Below are 18,911 nucleotides of genomic sequence, written 5' to 3'. Positions count from 1 at the left end.
CTGGTTGTATTCCATAAAGAGATCCCTACACAGTGTTCTTTATAGGATGTGTTTGGTATGTACTATATTTTCTGAGAGATGCTTTGTCTGGACTGGGGATGAAGCTGGATGAGGGATTTATCTGAATTAAAGAGTGGAATAAGCAGTGGGATGATATTTTCTATCACATCGTGTTTGGTTAATTATCCTGAAGTGCATGTAGGAATGTACATAAATGGTCACACTGGTTATGGAGTCTTTCACAGTCATTTTATTTCTTCTTATCTCAGTGATGGCATCTGCTGATCCGAGGAAGGAGCTGGAATGTTTCATCTGTCTAAACATTTCTACAGATCCAGTAACTTTGAAATGTGGACACAGCTTCTGCCTCTATTGTATTGGTCATGTGTTGGATACACAGAGGTCTGAAGGTTATTCCTGTCCTAAATGCAAACAAGAGTTCCAGGAGCGGCCTGCACCGTGTAACATGGCGGATAATTTCTTGTCTGCTCGGCTCCACAGAAAGTCATCAGAACACGTCTATGAGCCCACCACTTCCCCGGAGAACAGGAAATGCTCTGTCCATAATGAACTACTGAAGTATTACTGCACTAAGGACTTCACCTGTATCTGTCTGTCCTGCAGGCTAGATGAGGAACACTGGGAGCACCAGGTCGAGTCAATGGATAAGGCTTCTGAGATTAGGAAGAAAAAACTGAGAAATGTCCTGAAGAAACTGATGACCGAGAGAGGGGAGATGGAGAAAAGAGTGCAGAGTCTGCAGGAACACAGGAGTAAAGTACAAGGAAATGCACATGAAGAAACGCAGAGAGTCACTGCCCTGTTCAGAGACCTCGGGAGACGTCTGCAAGACCTGGAGAAGAGAGTCCTGAGTGATATCTCTGGGCAGGTAGAGCGGGTCTCTCTATCAGTGTCTAATTTGATCCAACAGCTGGAAATAAAGCAGGAGGAGCTGGTCAGGAAGATGGGTGACATTGAGAAGCTGTGTAACATGACAGACCCACTGAGTGTCCTACAGGAATCGGACGCAAGTGACTTGTGTGATGATGACAGGGAGGGACATGATGAACTCCTCTATGATGGAGGGGATCTGAATGTGGCAGGGATCTCACAAACATTACACAAAGGGTTATCTGAGATCATGTCTGGGGTAAATGTCCATATATTTGCAGGCACACATGTGTTTCCAGTTTTTGGTGCAAAGGACAAAGTTATTCCGGGGTTAACAGACTTATTACTGGATGTGAGCACAGCTGGTAATACTCTACGTATATCAGATGACAGGAAAGCTTTAGCCTTCATATCATCACATCAGAGTCTCCCAGAAACACCAGAAAGATTTTGGTGTTCTCAGGTGTTAAGCAGTCAGAGTTTTTCTTCAGGTCGACTTTGCTGGGAAGTCAATGTCCAGGGGTCAGATTGGTGGAGAATTGGGATGTGTTACCCCAGTATAGACAGGAGAGGAGTTCACTCAGTGATTGGATATAATGAGAAGTCCTGGTGTTTGGAGAGGTATGCAGGCAATAAATACTCAGTGATCCATGGTTTTAGGGCGATGCCAATAACTGGAAATGTCTACAGTAACAGAATCAGGATAGACGTGAATTTTTGGGCTGGGCGGATCACCTTTTATGAGTTGTGTGACCCAATCCGATTACTCATGTCTATCACTACCACCTTTGCTGAGCCCCTCCATGCTGGGTTAGGTGTATGGAATGGTTGTATAAGGATATCTTTAGCGTATCAGATGTGAGAAATATGCCCAGAGACTGGTGACATCAGAGTGGGGGATCTGGTGAAATACTCAGGCCTTTTAGGAGGAAGCATTAGACAAGAAGCAACATTACTGGACCAGGTACAAGCGTGAGCTGTTCAGATTATTTAGGCTCATTTATGATTATTTGGGCTTCACTAGCTGCATGCTTGTTTCAGGTCAGTGAAACAGTAGATAGTGTAGTTGAAGGTTGGGATTACAGCCCTGGAGCCTGTACCTTTTTTGCAGTGTATCTATTGCCAAAATATGTTTTCCATTTTGGATGGAGTCTAGAAGGATTAGAACTATAAGATTTACACTACTATCCGGGATTAGATTTTTTTTTTTTTTCCCTAACATTCTGTCCTACTCATACAGTCACAGAAACCTCTGATCCTTAAATTGTATTTTTTCTCTTTGGCCATGTACATTTGATCAGTCAAGCTGATAAGGGGTTTATAGATAACAGAAATGAATGTCTCTTGTAGATAATAGAAATGAATGTCTCTTGTAATTTTTTTGTTAATGCTTGGAATGGTCCTACATGACATTTATTCAGAATAGGAATTTAATCTCCCATTTGATGAAGAAGTCAGGTCCTTGAGACACCTGCCATGTCTAAGGATCTTCACATGCGTTAATTTTTCTACTTTACAATCTTTTTTTTTTTTTTTTAACTCTTCTCATCCAAATAAACTTTCAAAACTTCACTATGATCAGAGGTTGATGATTTCTTCAACATATACTGTAATTTATTTTTTCCTGGACAGCAAAGATTTCTATTTTTAGACCAAAACTGGAAGTATCAAAGTATTTGTTGCTTCTGGGTTCTTGGACCATAGAGATAGTCAATGCTTTGGCTATCTCTATGGTAAGCCAGCAGAACCGCTGTCTTCAGTCTTGGGCTTCCCAATGACGTGTAAATACGATCAAGTGGCTGTTCACTTTTTAGCCTGGTACACTACAGTCTGGTGTTTTTTTTTTTTTGGGGGGGGGCGGGGCTGTTGAATGGGGGGAAAAAAAAACCTCTCAGATCTGTTCGGAGTCACTGTACTTGCTATGCAAAGTATGTACAGTGATCTCCCCAACTAAGCTGTTCTGACAGGAGGATGCCCCCCCTCCCCCCCACCCCACCCCACCAGAACACTCTGATCAGTGCTCTCAGCCGTTGGCTGAGAGCATTTTATTCAGGAGTTGGGGTGGCTGCTGGTTTTACATTTGGCCCCGTGTGTACACAGCTTTACATTTGTGCAACATTGCTGGCTGAAAAAAAGATACAGGCATATTGGCAGCTGTAGCCATGATCCCAGTATAATCACTCCAAACCTCATTGGGTGGCAAGTGATTAAGCAGTGTCACTGTACATTGTATAAGGCTAATTCTGTTTTACAGATATTTTGTGTCAAATATGCCATCCTACAGAGTGAAATCTGAGCAGATCTCCTCGTGCTCGCCACCATCATTTTTTTTTTTTTTTTTTATCACATAGCTCCTTAATGATTCACATGAACTTTACAAAATATGTTTTTACTGCATACACAGCACTTCCTTAGGCTTGGGTGGGAGCCTTCTCACTGATATTCCCAGATTCTGAAGTTGGGACTTAAATGTATTCATTATTTTAAATCTCATTCCATCAAACCAAAAATGCCACAAATGAAGAAACTCTTCCAAAAGAATAAACTCTGCAAAAGTTTCAAGGAATGATTTTATACAGGGCACAGACATCTGGGATTAACCACCTGCCCTGACGCTTTCATCAAATTGATACAGTTTTTATTTATATACAGAAACAAATGCATATAAAAAGTAGCAACGTATTCATAGAAACAGGGTTACAAAATATACACCTTTAAAATTTTAGTAATTGGACATGCCCATGCAAGGGCTAAAAGGTGGCTGACGTGTTTTGAGGGGTTCCATCTTCATCAGAGCCTTGAACAGGAGATACTTTATTACTTTAACATGTTAATATTTTAAACATTTTATTTATTTTTTTTAATGTTATACGTCTCTTGGTCCGCAATGTGTAGGTATCTATTCTATTTAGAGCACTGGGATGTGGACAGCTTTAAAGCTAAGGAGAATCCTTCACTTACCATGTGATATACCTCCCAAATAGCCACCCTCTTCTATGTTGGTCTAACACAGTGGTTCTCAACTCCAGTCCTCGGGACCCACCAACAGGCCAGATTTTAAGTATTACCTTGGGGAGTTGCAGACTAGAATACTGCAATCACTGAGCAGCAAGTGATATCACCTGTGATGTATTTCAGCTATCTTGCAAACCTGGCCTGTTAGTGGGTCCTGAGGACTGGAGTTGAGAACCACTGGTCTAACATATTGTACAGAATTCTCCTGTTCTTCAAGGCTCTGATGAATAGGGAACCCCTTGAAATGCATCAGCCACCTTTTAGCACTTGCCCTTGCATGGGCATACCCAATTTCTAAACTGTTAATGTGTATATTTTGTAGCCCTTTTTATATGAATACGTAGCTACTTTTTTTATATGCATTTATTTGTTTCTGTATATAAACTGTATCAATTTGATACAAAGCATCAGATCACGCGCCTTCCACCTTTCCTTCACCTGGCTCTCTTTGTACCACCCCTGGTCAGCTGGACACGCATGATCATCTTTTAATTCCCTCCCTTTGAAAGTACTACCGCTCTATACTAGCAACGCCTTCACAAGTGCAGGAGAAATTCTTTCTTTGTTTTCGATGAACCACCTGCCGCCAGTGCATTTATTGTGGACAGGTGCGATAACGTACATGTACATCATCCAGCCTGTTTTGGGTCATTATTTTCTCTTTTAACCCTGTAGAAGTGGGGTTTGATTTATATCCCGGAGCAGGCAGTCAGATCTGGGGGCTGTTAAGGCCCGGTGAAAGTGATCCAATTCCTGCTGGTACGGGGAGATGTCAGGTATCAGGCCCTGTATAAAGGTGTGTAGTCCAGGCTCCATATCTGTGCCTGTCTCAGGAAGGCCTATGACGCTAAAATTATAGCATTGGGATTTATTCTCAAGGTCCTGTATCTTGGCCTGGGCTTGGTCCAATTGCTCTTTCAATGTAGTGATTTGATCACAGTTCCGATTCACTCGTTTCACAGTAAGGTGTAGTTTGGATTCTAAACAGTCCAGTTTTTCTCCAATGATCTGGAAATCACTTCTTTTTTTTTTTTTTTTTAAGTCCACCTCACCTCCCCATGCACATCACTAACCTTTTAGGCTCACAGGGATAGAGGCATTTATTTACCAAAATGAGGTTAAGTTGGGAGCTATGCATTGGACAAGTTTGCAATGACTTTAGTAACAAAATAAAATCAGTGGTGGATATGATGGTGCAAAGAGTAATGACTACACTCTTTGTTCAGAACTGTTAGTGTGACATGACCCTATAAGATATAGGGTCATACATATAACATATGTAATGTTATTATCCCTTCCCTCAAGAATGCTACATACCTGAGAAAGTTGACCATATGTAAAGTCTTTCAGACATTTCATCCCTCACCAGTTCTTGTCCATTCAATGTCTACTGTACTTCTGCACCAACCTGTACAGAGAATTCATAATCAAACAAGATTTTGTACCTCTCACATGTTCTTTGGCTCTGGGGACATCTTGGACTGAAATTCAGACGTCAATGTTCAAACAGCAAGACATGAAGTTATAGTTCAACTGGATGTAAACATTATTCTGTGGGGTGTTCAGGTGGGAAATCACAAAGGGGTTTATCAGAAGACCTGGGGTTTCTTCTTTCCATATTTCACTCAAATAATTTAACTTCTTTTGCTAGACATCATTCTTATCCTAGTGGGAATCCTTCTCCATGCCTCAGGAAGATTGTCCACCTAAAAATTATTTTGCCAGTCAACAAAACTGGTATACTTTTCATCATTGATAAATGTAAAGTTAAGCACTTGGGGGCTAAGAATATACATGCATCATACATACTAGGGGCAGTACAACTGGGGGAATCAATGGTGGAGAAGGATCTGGGGGTTTTGGTAGATCATAAGCTCAATAATAGCATGCAATGCCAAGCTGCGCTTTCCAAAGCAAGCAAATTCCTTCCTTGTATTAATAGAAGTATGGACTCCAGAGAGAGAGATATAATTTTGCTCCTGTATAAATCATTAGTAAGACATCATCTGGAATATGCAGTTCAGTTTTGGGCACCAGTTCTCAAAAAGGATATCTGGGAACTGGAGAATGTGAAGAGAAGGACAACCAAACTGATAAGAGGCATGGAGGAGCTCATCTATGAGGAAAGATTAGAGGAACTGAATTTATTCCCTCTTGAGAAGAGGCGATCAAGGGGGGATATGATCACCATGTATAAATATATAAGGGGTCCATATAGTGAACTTGGTGTTGAGTTATTCACTTTACGGTCAACACTGAGGACAAGGGGGCACTCTTTACGTCTAGGAGAAAAGAGATTTCATCTCCAAATACGGAAAGTTTTCTTCACAGTAATGCCCCGTACACACGGTGGAAAATGTGTGATAGGACCTTGTTGTCGGAAATTCCGACCGTGTGTAGGCTCCATCATACATTTTCCATCGGATTTTCCGACACACAAAGTTTGAGAGCAGGCTATAAAATTTTCCGACAACAAAATCCGTCAGAATTTCCGATCGTGTGTACACAAATCCGACGCACAAAGTGCCACGCATGCTCAGAATAAATAAAGAGATGAAAGCTATTGGCTACTGCCCCATTTATAGTCCCGACGTACGTGTTTTACGTCAGAATGATTGGATTTTCTGACAACTTTGTGTGACCGTGTCTTTGCAAGACAAGTTTGAGCCAACATCCGTCGGAAAAAATCCTAGGATTTTGTTGTGGGAATGTCCAATCAATGTCCGACCGTGTGTACGTGGCATAAGAGCTGTGAAAATGTGGAATAGACTCCCTCCAGAGGTGGTTCTGGCCAGCTCAGTAGATTGCTTTAGGAAAGGCCTGGATTATTTCCTAAATGTACATAATATAATTGGGTACTAACATTTATAGGTAAAGTTGATCCAGGGAAAAGCTGATTGCCTCTCTGGGATCAGGAAGGAATTTTTTCCCCTGCTGTAGCAAATTGGATCCTGCTTTTCTGGGGTTTTTTTCGCCTTCCTCGGGATCAACTGTAGGTATAGGATTGGGTATATGGGAATATATATATATTTTTATGGTTGAACTAGATGGACTTTGGTCTTTTTTTAAACCTAACTATAATGAATGATGTGCTGCCTTAGAAAGTGTGAGCAGAATGTAGATGACTACATCAAACGCTCATACATCAAGGCTGTCTTCTACAACCAGCCCAACATTCATGGAACCCTCACACATTTCTGGTGCCCTGTAGGATTTGGTTCTACAATGGTAATAGCATGGATTAAGATCTTTAAGTGTCATCACCCCAATCCTTCTTTATGGCAGTGAAGTATAGGGTCCTGTTCCCAGACAAACCCTAACAGGACTCAAGCCCATTAGAAATAATTAATGGAATTCTGCAGGCACTTCCTACAAGTCCATCCGTGCTTGCTGGTCTGAGATAGGCAGATTTCTCTTACGGCTGGCAGTCCAGAAGAGAGTGCTATCATACTGGGACCACCTACAAAACAGCTATCCCAATGCATACCACCATAAAGTCTTACTGACCAACAAGCAGCAGTCCAAACTATAGGGCTTGCATCATCCCCCTTGTCCATTTTGGTGGCTATGCTACCTTCCCAGTCTGTGGCACAGATTCGAATGCTCCATGACCTTCAACCTGTTAGCACCCGTCTTCCACATCAGGCCACACTGCCAGGGATCCGTCACCTGAAGTATCCTAAAAAGATTATTTGGATAATTTAGAGCCCTATGGATTCAGTTTTTTTCCTCATACAACCTTTTATTTAAGCAGTAAAAAAGTGCGATTGCTTTGGAAGACCCGAAGGAGCCCACCCCAAAAAAAAATAATAAAATTGAGGAAATATTATTCATTTTTAAAGAGAGCATTTTTCCAACTAATGGGTGAGATTAGGGAGCTTATCGAGTAAGAAGAGAGATTCTCTTTGGGCCGACTCCGCAAGTTATATCTGTTAGCAGAAGCAGAAATATTGGAGTTCATGCCAGTGGTGGATGCCACAGTTGTATGCCTGGCAAAAAACATAAATCTGACCTGAAAAGTTGTAATCTAGCGTCAGGGGCAGCAAGCAAGATGTTCCTAAAGAGGACATAGTTAAAGCCTTGTAGGAGTTTGGGAGAGGCTGCAATAGATACTATCTGCTGTTCATTGTGTGTGCATAAGGAGGCGCTAAGAAACAAACTCTGATATTATATTATAACCAGATACCAATAAAGTGCAAAAATATATTTAAATTGCTGTAAAGCAAATTTAAATATACAAAATCCATCAAACTGTGGGACAAAAATACAAAATTCAATACCTAAAGTGCTAAATTCCAATCATTAAAAAGTGTCAGTAAAAGAAAGTCCTTTTTTAAATGCAGTTCACACAATCTTCTGAATCAATGGGATTAATCTTCAATAAGGTATGTTGAAAAACCATCACCAGCTTAATATTTGTATCCAAAGAGCTCCAAGAACGAATTTAGGGAATTGTGCAGGTAACCATGAGGCTGGAACTCGGATGTTAAGCAGCCAGACTGGAAAGCCAAAAACTGATTACCAGATCACATGATGTCTGGCTGCTTAACATCTGAGCTCCAGCCTCACGGTTACCTGCACGATTCCCTGGATTCGTTCTTGGAGCCCTTTGGTTTCCCTGGATCGTTTTATAAATCTGCTGATCGGGCTATCCTCACTTGATTGACTCATTGTCGCTGACATTTGAGTCCACTATTTCCAGTAAGAGTGTATACCCCCTTATCTCAGGTGGAGAACACACTATCCCTGATGCTCTACATGCCTGCTGAGGCCTTTGTACCCCACTTCTGAGCAACAACTTTTCGTGGTGGACTCCATATATGTTTACCATAGGATTGTTTTACCTTTGGGACTTTCTCACCTGTGTTTCTACTCATTATATACATGTTCTGTTTTATATTCATTATATTTGAGACTGATGTTTATCACAAAGTTTGTATTATTTACACACAATACTTGATATATTGTTCAATGTTTATTGTTTTAAATTTTTAGCGCTACATTTTTCTTTGATCTTTGGTGAAAAACCGTTTAAAAATTCAAGGGGGGCAGTGTGTGTTAAGTTTGCTGTTTCCACCTGAATGCTGGGCTGGGCTGTGAATGGGTGGGGGGGGGGATAATGGGTGCTGCTGAATTTAGGGGCAGCCAATTAGGGTTTGAAAGCACCTCTGGAAGGCTACTATGAGCTCTACGGGCCTGTTGGATTATACTACTAGCCACCTCACCAGCTTGTACTGTACTGCTGGTGCATGTCGCTTCACCATGAAATACTGCAGTGCTGGTGTCTAAAAGGCCAGGATGTACTTCACCACTGGTGCTTTCCAGATAACAAGAAGAAAAAAAATAGTAGTGCAGCACTAGTACTTGAACCCTGCTACATCTGAGCAATATTATGCGTTTCTACCACTTCAGCAACCTGGGGTTAGGTATGCCTGATTTTTAGCAGGGACCTCTTCTTCATTGTCTGAGCTAGTCATCAGGGTGGTGCCACTGTTTTCAACAGGTTCCTATTCTGTGCCTGATTCTGACAGTAAGGCCTCCCCTTAGCTGGATGGGTAAACACGAGCGCTGACAGTGATCGGGGCAGATCCTGCTAACATTGTGTTTTTTGGGGACACTATTATTAAGCACACTAGTATAGTAGTGCTGGCTGTGACCAGGATATGGACACGGAGAGACACTACACTAGTAATGATGGTGATCAGTGACTTATAGTGTGGCAGGCAGTCGGGGACTGGCGCTAATTGACTCTAAGACTAATGTCGCTAGTGACACTAATAGAGTGATCAGTGATGTCATTATACTACTGACACTGGCTGGGTGACAGAGGTGATCAGGAGGGCAATTAAGGGGTTGACTGTGTGCCTAACAAGTGTATGTGTGCTGATTTCACTCATAAACTAGTTGGCTTTTCTGCCTGATCTCAGGTCTGAACGGTAAGTGAGATCAGGGAGCAGAACCAACCAGATCTGGGTTTACCAGCACACAGATCTCTGTGCTCTGGTTGGCCATAGCCATCAGCAGGGTCACAGCTAAAATAATTGGCTGTGAGCCTGCTGACAAATTCCTGCTGTGTCCAACCACAGCATGAGCAGAAGGGGGCCCATGTGAACACACCTGCATGCCTGTAAACCCAGAATTTTCGGGCAATGTACAGGTAAATCTCAGGGGAACAACTGAGCCACTGGCCAGCAGTAAAAGTTAAATAGCTAGTCAGCAAGTGGTTAAAGTCTGTTTTCTTAAAGCCGTAAAAAATATATCACCAATCCTATATTCATGCACACAAACTTTTTAAGAATGTTATCTACCTTCTGAATGTAAATATGTTGAGTGGCGACACCAGAACAGTGATGAAGGTGTTTGGTCAAGTGATTTCCATTTCTGCCCCAACAAACAAAGATATCTGGTCATCCATCAGTATTACTGGGCCTAAGGCATTATCCTGCCATTGACCTGGGAACTTCTCGAACTGAGATCAAGAGCTCTGTGTAGTGAAATGCCTGGAAATGAGAACCAATTTTTCTGCCAAGATGGTTGCCCTTACCTCTTCTGTTTTGGGCCACTGGAAGTTCTTGCAACTCTCCCATTTTATTCAGTCCTTTCCAGATTATACCTGCTTCTGCATATCACCTACTCCATTTTGAGGACCTCTGCCCAGGGGAAAGACTCATACGGAAATCTCTCTCCTCCTCTTATGGTATCTTATTTGAAGTCACATCTCAACTCACCCTATTTAGGTAAGTGGGAAAACGTTACTTACGTTAGACTAGTAACGGTATTTCTACAGAGGGGGCGGGGACACCCGGTTACATAAACGGGTGACTCCGCCCCCTCTGACAACACAAGGAAAGCCACAGGGAAGTCCCCGTGCATCAGAGGAGGGCGAGGTTACCGGGTGGCCCCACCCTCCATTATATAAGAAGTGTCACAAGAACCGAAGCCTCACATGGCGGAAGACTCCACTAAGGTGGATCGTGCGGATGGAGTGGAGAAGAAGCTGGAGGAAGATGCAGGATGAGAAGAGCGGAGGAAGAAGAAGATGGAGAAGAAGAAGATGGAGAAGGAGGAAGAAGAAGAACACTGAAGGAAGACCAGAAGAAAGATGGAAGAAGAAGAAATTAATAAAGGACTTGTCAAAACCGTCTCTTGTGTTTTTTCAACCTTTTTGACACTTTTTTTTTGTGAAATGGTAAGGGTACATTTGTACCCCATTACCAATTCACACAGGGGGGGCGGGATCTGGGGGTCCTCTTGTTAAAGGGGGCTTCCAGATTCCGATAAGCCCCCCGCCTGCAGACCCCCACAACCATCGGGCAAGGGTTGTGGGGATGAGGCCCTTCTCCCCATCAACATGGGGACAAGGTGCTTTGGGGTGCTACCCCAAAGCACCCTCCCAATGTTGAGGGCATGTGGCCTGGTACGGTTCAGGAGGAGGGGGTGCTCTGTCATCCCCCCTCCATTTCCTGCGGCCTGCCAGGTTGCGTGCCTGGATGAGGGTCTGGTATGGATGTTTGGGGGGACCCCACACCATTTTTTTTTTAAATTTTGGAGCGGGGTTCCCCTTAAAATCCATACCAGACCTGAAGGGCCTGGTATGGAATTTATGGGGACCCCAATGCATTTTTTTTTTTTTTAATTTTGTTTCGGGGTTCCCCTGTGGGGAAATACCATGCCGTTTTGATCAATTAAATTTTGCCGGACCGACAATTCATTATAGCCGGCACTAGCGATAGTAGTTTTACATTACTTTTTTTCCTTTTAGAAATGTCATTTTGCTGTCAGACTGTTCTAAACATGGGAAACATGCACCCCTTTACAGGCATACTATAGACACCCCCCCCCCCCCGGTACGAAAATTAAAGGAATATTACAGTTTTATTGTTTAACTTAAAGCATTATTAAAATCACTGCTCCTGAAAAAACGGCCATTTTTAAAAGTTTGTTTTTTATTAATACATGTCCCCTGGGGCAGGACCCAGGACCCCAAACACTTTTTATGACAATACCATGCATATAAGCCTTTAAAATTAGCACTTTTGATTTCTCCCATAGACTTTTAAAGGGTGTTCCGCGGCTTTCGAATTTGCCGCGAACACCCCAAATTGTTCGCTGTTCGGTGAACGGGCGAACATCCAATGTTCGAGTCGAACTCATGTTCGACCCTAAAATAAAGTTCATCCCTACTCACCCCCCCAACCCCGCAATGGCAGTTCTGAACTTAGGCATTGACCACTTCCCTCCCTCCTACCGCACAGTAGTTACCGTATTTATCGGCGTATAACACGCACCCCAATTTAGGAGGGAATTTTAAGGAAAAAAAAACTTTTAGGAGGGAAGTTGAAGGAAAAAAAACTTACATTTAAATGCCTATCATTGCAGCCTTGTCAGTGCAGCCATGTCAGTGCAGCCTTGCCCCAGTGCAGCCATGTCAGTGCAGCCTTGCCTGAGTGCAGCCTTGTCAGTGCAGCCTTGTCAGTGCAGCCATGTCAGTGCAGCCTTCCCCAGTGCAGCCTTGTCAGTGCGGCCTTCCCCAGTGCAGCCTTCCCCAGTTCCCCAGTGCAGCCTTGTCAGTGCAGCCTTCCCCAGTGCAGCCTTGCATCCTGTGATCCCGGACCCCTGCCATCCTGTCTTTCAAAATCGCCGATCGCGATTTGAAAATGGCGCCGCCGGCACCGAAATACACAGAGCCGAACCTCGGCTCTTCTCGGCGGCTCTCGTTTACTTTCGACTCCACTCGTAGTCCCGAGCGGAGCTATCCGAACCTAGCCGAGTACACTCGGCTAGGTGCGGGCGGCGCTCGAGTGAAGACGAAAGTGGCCGAGAAGAGCCGAGGACCGGCACTGTGTATTTCGGCACCGGCGGCGCCATTTTCGAATCGTGGTCGGCGATTTTGAAAATCTGGCAGCTCCGGATCGCAGGGGATTGACGTATAACACGCACCCGCGATTTTCCCCTGATTTTAAGGGGAAAAAAGTGCGTGTTATATGCCGATAAATACGGTACTCACATTTTGCTAGCAACTAGATCACTTATAACAAAAGGTTGGAAATCCAATAGAGCTCTGACTATTTCGGAAGCCCTTAAAATCATACAAACGCACCATCTATATGAATCCTTACTGGCTAAAAAAATCTGGCTGTAGGCAAACATTTGACAATGGAATATATGGAACAACTGGTTTAAGTCACAAAACCCAACAAGTACCCAATCTAATAGGTGAGTTACTACTGAGAGAATATCAACTTTCTCCCCAGGTATTGGTCAGACAATGTTTGTACTTTAAGAAAAAAACAAAAGGGAAAAACTGCGCTAAATAAAAAATTATTAAATGAGATACTTAAATAATGTGATATAATTCAATTGCATATCATAGTGAAAAAAGCAGCGATTCTGACAATATGACACCCATATAGTACTGAAAAATAGAAAAACCAATAGGATCGTGCTAATAAATTACAAAAAGTGCATAGGGACTGTGAAAACAGTGTCAAATTCAGATGAACTGAAATGTAAAGCTAAAAAATACGGTGGCACCAAGGGTTAACCACCCATGCAACCTAAAAGTCCAAAACTAAGTGAACTAAATAATAGTCTTAAATGGTGGCAACTAAAATAAATTCACCTATATGAAAAAACATCCAAGTGAATATGAAATATTCCTCCGTGAAAATCAGTCCACCACCAAGAATGGAAGGGGTCACTCATTACCGGAAAGCCATGATCCCCCACTATAGAGGATCATAACTTGCAAAAAGAACATTCTTTTTTGGTCATGCTCCAGGCCGACTGTTGATTGCAGTTGGTGAGGGTCTGCCAGATCAGATTCCGTTGGATGAACTCGGACATTCCCTGACTCCGGATCTGAAAGCTGGTCCATAACTCTTGATGATTGGATGACCTCGCAAGTGGATACCGATGCAAGTCCCAGTTGCAAGTTTCAGCTGTTTTGCGAGTTATGATCCTCTGTAGTGGGGGATCATGGCTTTCCGGTAAGGAGTGACCCCATCCATTCTTGGTGGTGGACTGCTTTTCACGGAGGAATATTTCATATTCACTTGGATGTTTTTTTCATATAGGTGGTTTTATTTTAGTTGCCACCATTTAAGACTATTATTTAGTTCACTTAGTTTTGGACTTTTAGGTTGCATGGGTGGTTAACCCTTGATGCCACCATATCTTTTAGCTTTATATTTCAGTTCATCTGGATTTGACACTGTTTTCACAGTCCCTATGCACTTTTTGTAATTTATTAGCGCGATCCTATTTGTTTTTCAATGTTTGTACTTTACTTTACCTACTCAATTGCTTTCCTTATCTCTTTTCTTTGCTAATTTTATGTTAACTCTTGCCTTTCTTATTGTCAATGAAGGCAGAATGTCGGGAAGTGCCCACTGGAAAAGACATTGCTGCTGCCTGAGCTGGTGAGTGTCTGTGTGCACCGATGCGCGTGTGCGATTCTCGGCGCCAAACGGCCTATTTAAACAGGATATGCAGACAGGACCAGTGCCGTCTGATCTGCAGCTTCCTGTGACCCCTGCTTCTGTTAATCTGCTCTTGTGATCAACTTCCAGAATGACCCGGCTTGCCTTTGGACTTCTCTTGCTTTCTGCCTGCACCTGACCCCGGCTGACCTTGATCTTGCCTGCTCCTTTGAATACCATGCTGTTTGCCAGTTACCGATCCGACCTGCTTGTCTTTGCACCTGCTCAAGCATCCCCTATCTGTGGGGAGATCCAGTCTGCCTGCACCTGCCTGTATCCACACCTCTCTGGACTGATCCAGCTCCTGCATCTGGGTGTGTGTGTGTGTCTGGATATCGGGTGTTCCAGTCTCCAGCCTGTCTGTCATTCTGATCCTCCTAGCTGCTCCTCATCCCTGCAGCATCATGAATCTTGGAGTGGCCTAACAGCTGACCCGCCAGGTACTCCTACCATTCTGCACTTTTGTGCCACCTCTTTGCTCTACCAGGGGCCGCGAGTCAGTGCAGAGGAAGGCCTCCCTCACGTATCTATCGGGCTCATCCGTCAGGTACGTAGGAACGTGACACAGACCCAGATGTGATTGTCTTTGTATACTGAACCCTCATGTGAGGGTTACTGCCTCTACCCTGTTTTGTATTATACAATTATACTTTAATAAAAACAAATATAAAGAAAAAAAGTGTTAATTTTTTCTGACAGGCCTCTGTGTTTTAGTAGGTCCTCCTCAGAAACCAGGCCATTACATTGAGATATGTTTTATCTGGGTGATGGAGAGATCCCTGACTCAGTAGATCTTCCCTGACCGGTAATCTCAAGGGGGGTTTCACTGATAATTTGAGAACCATAGTTTTTTGGCCAAAAGGGTGCGATTTTTGAATCAGATCTGAGGATTCAGCTCTGAACTTTGCTAGAACATGTGGGATCACCTGGAATGGGAGGGGGACGGATAGGACAGGGGGAGTCCCATTTGTGGGCCAAAGCATCCAACCCCCATGATTAATCCTTTGTGGAGTGAAAAGAAGGCAGTTTTTTTTTTTTTTTTTTTTTTTTTTTTAGGTCCACAAATAAATCTACTTGAGGTAGGCTCCACCTCTCAGTAATCATCAAAAAGATCTCCTGAATCAATGACCATTTGGACACCCTTACCTTCTTTCTGCTTAGAATATCTGCTAGAACATTTTGCATGCCTTTTCAAGTGAACTGCTGACACTGAAGCTAGATTTGATTCTGCCCAGGATAGTATCTGGTGTGCTAGCTCCATAAGGGCTTTGTCTTCTGTATACATTGTATTACATATTATCCTGTCCTGAACCTCAACCCATTGCCCAATTTCTCAGTTATTCATATATCATTTTTTATATACTTTTTTCACATACACCTCATACATCTCTGGAGAATTACTATCAAAATGTTCATTAAATAATAAATATCCAATGATTGGTTAGAAAATCCCTTACCTTAATGTTGTGGGTATTCAGCGGTGATGAAGTCGGGTTAATTTTTCTGAAAATTCTGTTCCTCTGCAGTTCAACACCGGACAACCAAATCTCCAGCTAGGCTGTAATAGATCAGTATACGGTAATCTCTGAAAGTAGAGTCACTGATCAGAGAAGGGAGAGTTCAGCTTTATACAAGGGAGATGGGCGGGGAAGGCAGAGAATGAAGGAGTTCCATTTTCTGACTTCTAATGGAAATGCTGTGTAAATAACCCCGCATTATTTGCATATAAACAGGTTTTCTACAGAACAGGTGATGAAATTAAACATTCTGAAAACCAAATTTTTTTTAAACTTTACAGAGTTTTAAATTTAAACTTTCCACCATATTAACTGAAAAATGGTAATTTTTGGTTTTATATATATATATTTTTTTTATCTAATTCTACTTTGAGTAACTAATACATGATGGCGTACTAACCAGATATTTATTGAGAAAAAATGTAACATTGGCTGTAGGTTATTACGGGTTATTTTATACCATTATGTCTTATTTCTAATAATATTGTACACCAATAAGTTTCGTTAAAAAGGGACTTTATTGAAAAAAATAAAAAGGGGATCTCTGAGATTTGAAAAGTAATCTCAGGGTTTCCTCCATTTTGAAGAGTTTGAGAAAGGATGGTTTGGACAATCCAAAAAAGTACATTTTATATAGGAGAATCATACATTATATGTGATCAGTTTAAAATAAAACTAAACCTAAGGGACCACGGGGCTATTGCTATAATGTAGCACGTCATGTAAGCACATTATTTTAGCACATTATAGAAAAAATATGATGTCCATGCTGCACCTAGTCGCTCTATTGCCATCTTCTTCCATCTTCTGGGTCCAGAGTCTTTAGCTTATTTGGCGGCTGGGTTTACTGTAAATTTGTTTTGGCACCTATTCCTGCTATGCAGAGATTGCATGTTGAGTTGTTCTGTGTGGCAGTCAGTGTACAATTCAGAAAATAAATCTAGTAGACAAGGAAAGAGCTTTAGAAGAACAAGAGCTATATGGTGTCTATTTTGACATTAACCACTTCCCGCCCGCCCTATAGCGGATTGACGTCCGGGAAGTGGTTGTGTTATCCTGACTGGACGTCATATGACGTCCAGCAGGATAACATGCCGCAGCGCGCCCCCGGGGGCGTGCATCGCGGCGATCGGTGGAGCGGTGTGTCAGTCTGACACACCGCTACACTGATCTTGGTAAAAAGCCTCCGGCGGAGGCTCTTTACCACGTGATCAGCCGTGTCCAATCACGGCTGATCACGCTGTCAATAGGAAGAGCCGTTGATCGGCTCTTCCTCACTCGCGTCTGACAGACGCAAGTAGAGGAGAGCCGATCGGCGGCTCTCCTGGCAGGGGGGGTCTGCGCTGATTGTTTATCAGCGCAGCCCCCCCTCAGATCACCCCACTGGACTACCAGGGATGCCACTAGGACCACCAGGGAAGGGGCAACGTGGATGGCCAGGTATGTACCCCATGGCCATCCACATGTGCCCAATCTGTGCCAATCAGTGCCCACAAATGGGCACTGATCGGCACTATTATGTCCATGATATGCCCAGATCTGCCCAGCAATGCTCTATCAGTGCCACCTGTCATTGCCCATCTGTGCCACCTGTCATTGCTCATCAGTGCCACCTGTCAGTGCCCATCAGTGCCCACCTATCAGTGCCCATCAGTGCCACACATCAGTGCCACACATACGTACCCATCAGTACCACCCATATATACCAATCAATGCCACCTACGAGTGCCCATCAATGCCGCCTATGTGTGCCCATCGGTGCCACCTATGAGTGCCCATCAGTGCCGCATACCAGTGCCACCTATCAGTGCCCATTAGTGCCACCTCATCAGTGCCACCTCATTGGTGCCACCTCATCGGTGCTCATCAGTGCCGCCGTATCGGTGCCCATTATTGAAGGAGAAAGCGTACTTATTTACAAAAAAATTTAACAGAAACAAAGAAAAACTTGTTTTTTTTCAAAATTTTCGGTCTTTTTTTATTTGTTGCGCAAAAAATAAAAACCGCAGAGGTGATCAAATACCACCAAAAGAAAGCTCTATTTGTGGGAACAAAATGATAAAAAAATTTGTTTGGGTACAGTGTAGCATGACCGCGCAATTGTCATTCAAATTGCAACAGCGCTGAAAGCTGAAAATTGGGCTGGGCGGGAAGGTGTCTAAGTGCCTGGTATTGAAGTGGTTAAAATCTACCTGCTAGCTTTTTTTTTCAAACAAAGGTGTTTAGCTTTGCTTCAAGTAGAAAAAAATGCTCATATTTACAAGAAGGGAGTCAAAATAACTCATTCTTTATAGAGAATCCAATTCCATCTTGTCATTTTTTGTTTTACGTCTCCTCATCTCAATAAAGTTTTACCAGCCTGAATAGGCTGTATAAAAGCAATACACTTGCTATGTAGCTTCCCCTTTATGTCACATGTCGTTCATCGGAAATGCCTACTACATGGAGATGGCCACTAAAAGAAGAACCTGAAAATCTAAAATGTACTGAAAAATATAAACCAGCAACCATTTAAACATTTGGATAATTATAAAATACAAATGAGATTGTGTTATTCACTAAAAATAGACTTTTAGTTTTGCTTAAAATATCTGACAATGACTATCCACAGAAAATAGAGAGAACTGTCACACCCTGGACACAAAGGATCACCTCAATGGTCATGGGCTAGTGAATTGATATGTTAAAGAGGAGGTAGAATACCTGGCTCAGGTGTGGCTGCCACTACGGTTTCCATCACAATGATCATGTTTATGGCAGCCAACCTGCATTGTTGGGACTGGTGGGGTCCATCTGTGACCCTCAGGAAATGCCAAATTGGCATGATAATCTCAGAATAGGAAGGGACCTCCATTGTCTAGATTTTTGGATCTCATTATACAGTGTGTAATATAAATATATATATATACATACATACATACATACATACATACATACATACATACATACATACTTATCATATTTGGGAGTTTTAAGCAATTTTCTAGCAAAAAATAATTTAACCACT

At 42.7% G+C, this 18,911-nt stretch overlaps 1 protein-coding gene across 1 annotated transcript; it reads left to right on the top strand.

The window, feature by feature from the left end:
• Window positions 1-271: 271 nt before the first annotated feature.
• Window positions 272-1,753, top strand: LOC141128636 (nuclear factor 7, ovary-like). Its single transcript, XM_073616045.1, has one exon. The coding sequence runs from the start codon at window positions 272-274 to the stop codon at window positions 1,751-1,753; it is 1,482 nt and encodes a 493-aa protein (XP_073472146.1).
• Window positions 1,754-18,911: the final 17,158 nt, after the last annotated feature.

Source organism: Aquarana catesbeiana, linkage group LG01, assembly GCF_042186555.1.
Source record: "Aquarana catesbeiana isolate 2022-GZ linkage group LG01, ASM4218655v1, whole genome shotgun sequence".
Taxonomy (NCBI): Eukaryota; Metazoa; Chordata; class Amphibia; order Anura; family Ranidae; genus Aquarana; species Aquarana catesbeiana.
Note: the sequence above shows the minus strand (reverse complement) of the source record. Positions and strands in the feature narration are given on the sequence as shown.

Excerpts from the sequence above, each read along its gene's own strand:
- LOC141128636 (XM_073616045.1), top strand. The coding sequence starts at position 272 with ATGGCATCTGCTGATCCGAGGAAGGAGCTGGAATGTTTCATCTGTCTA.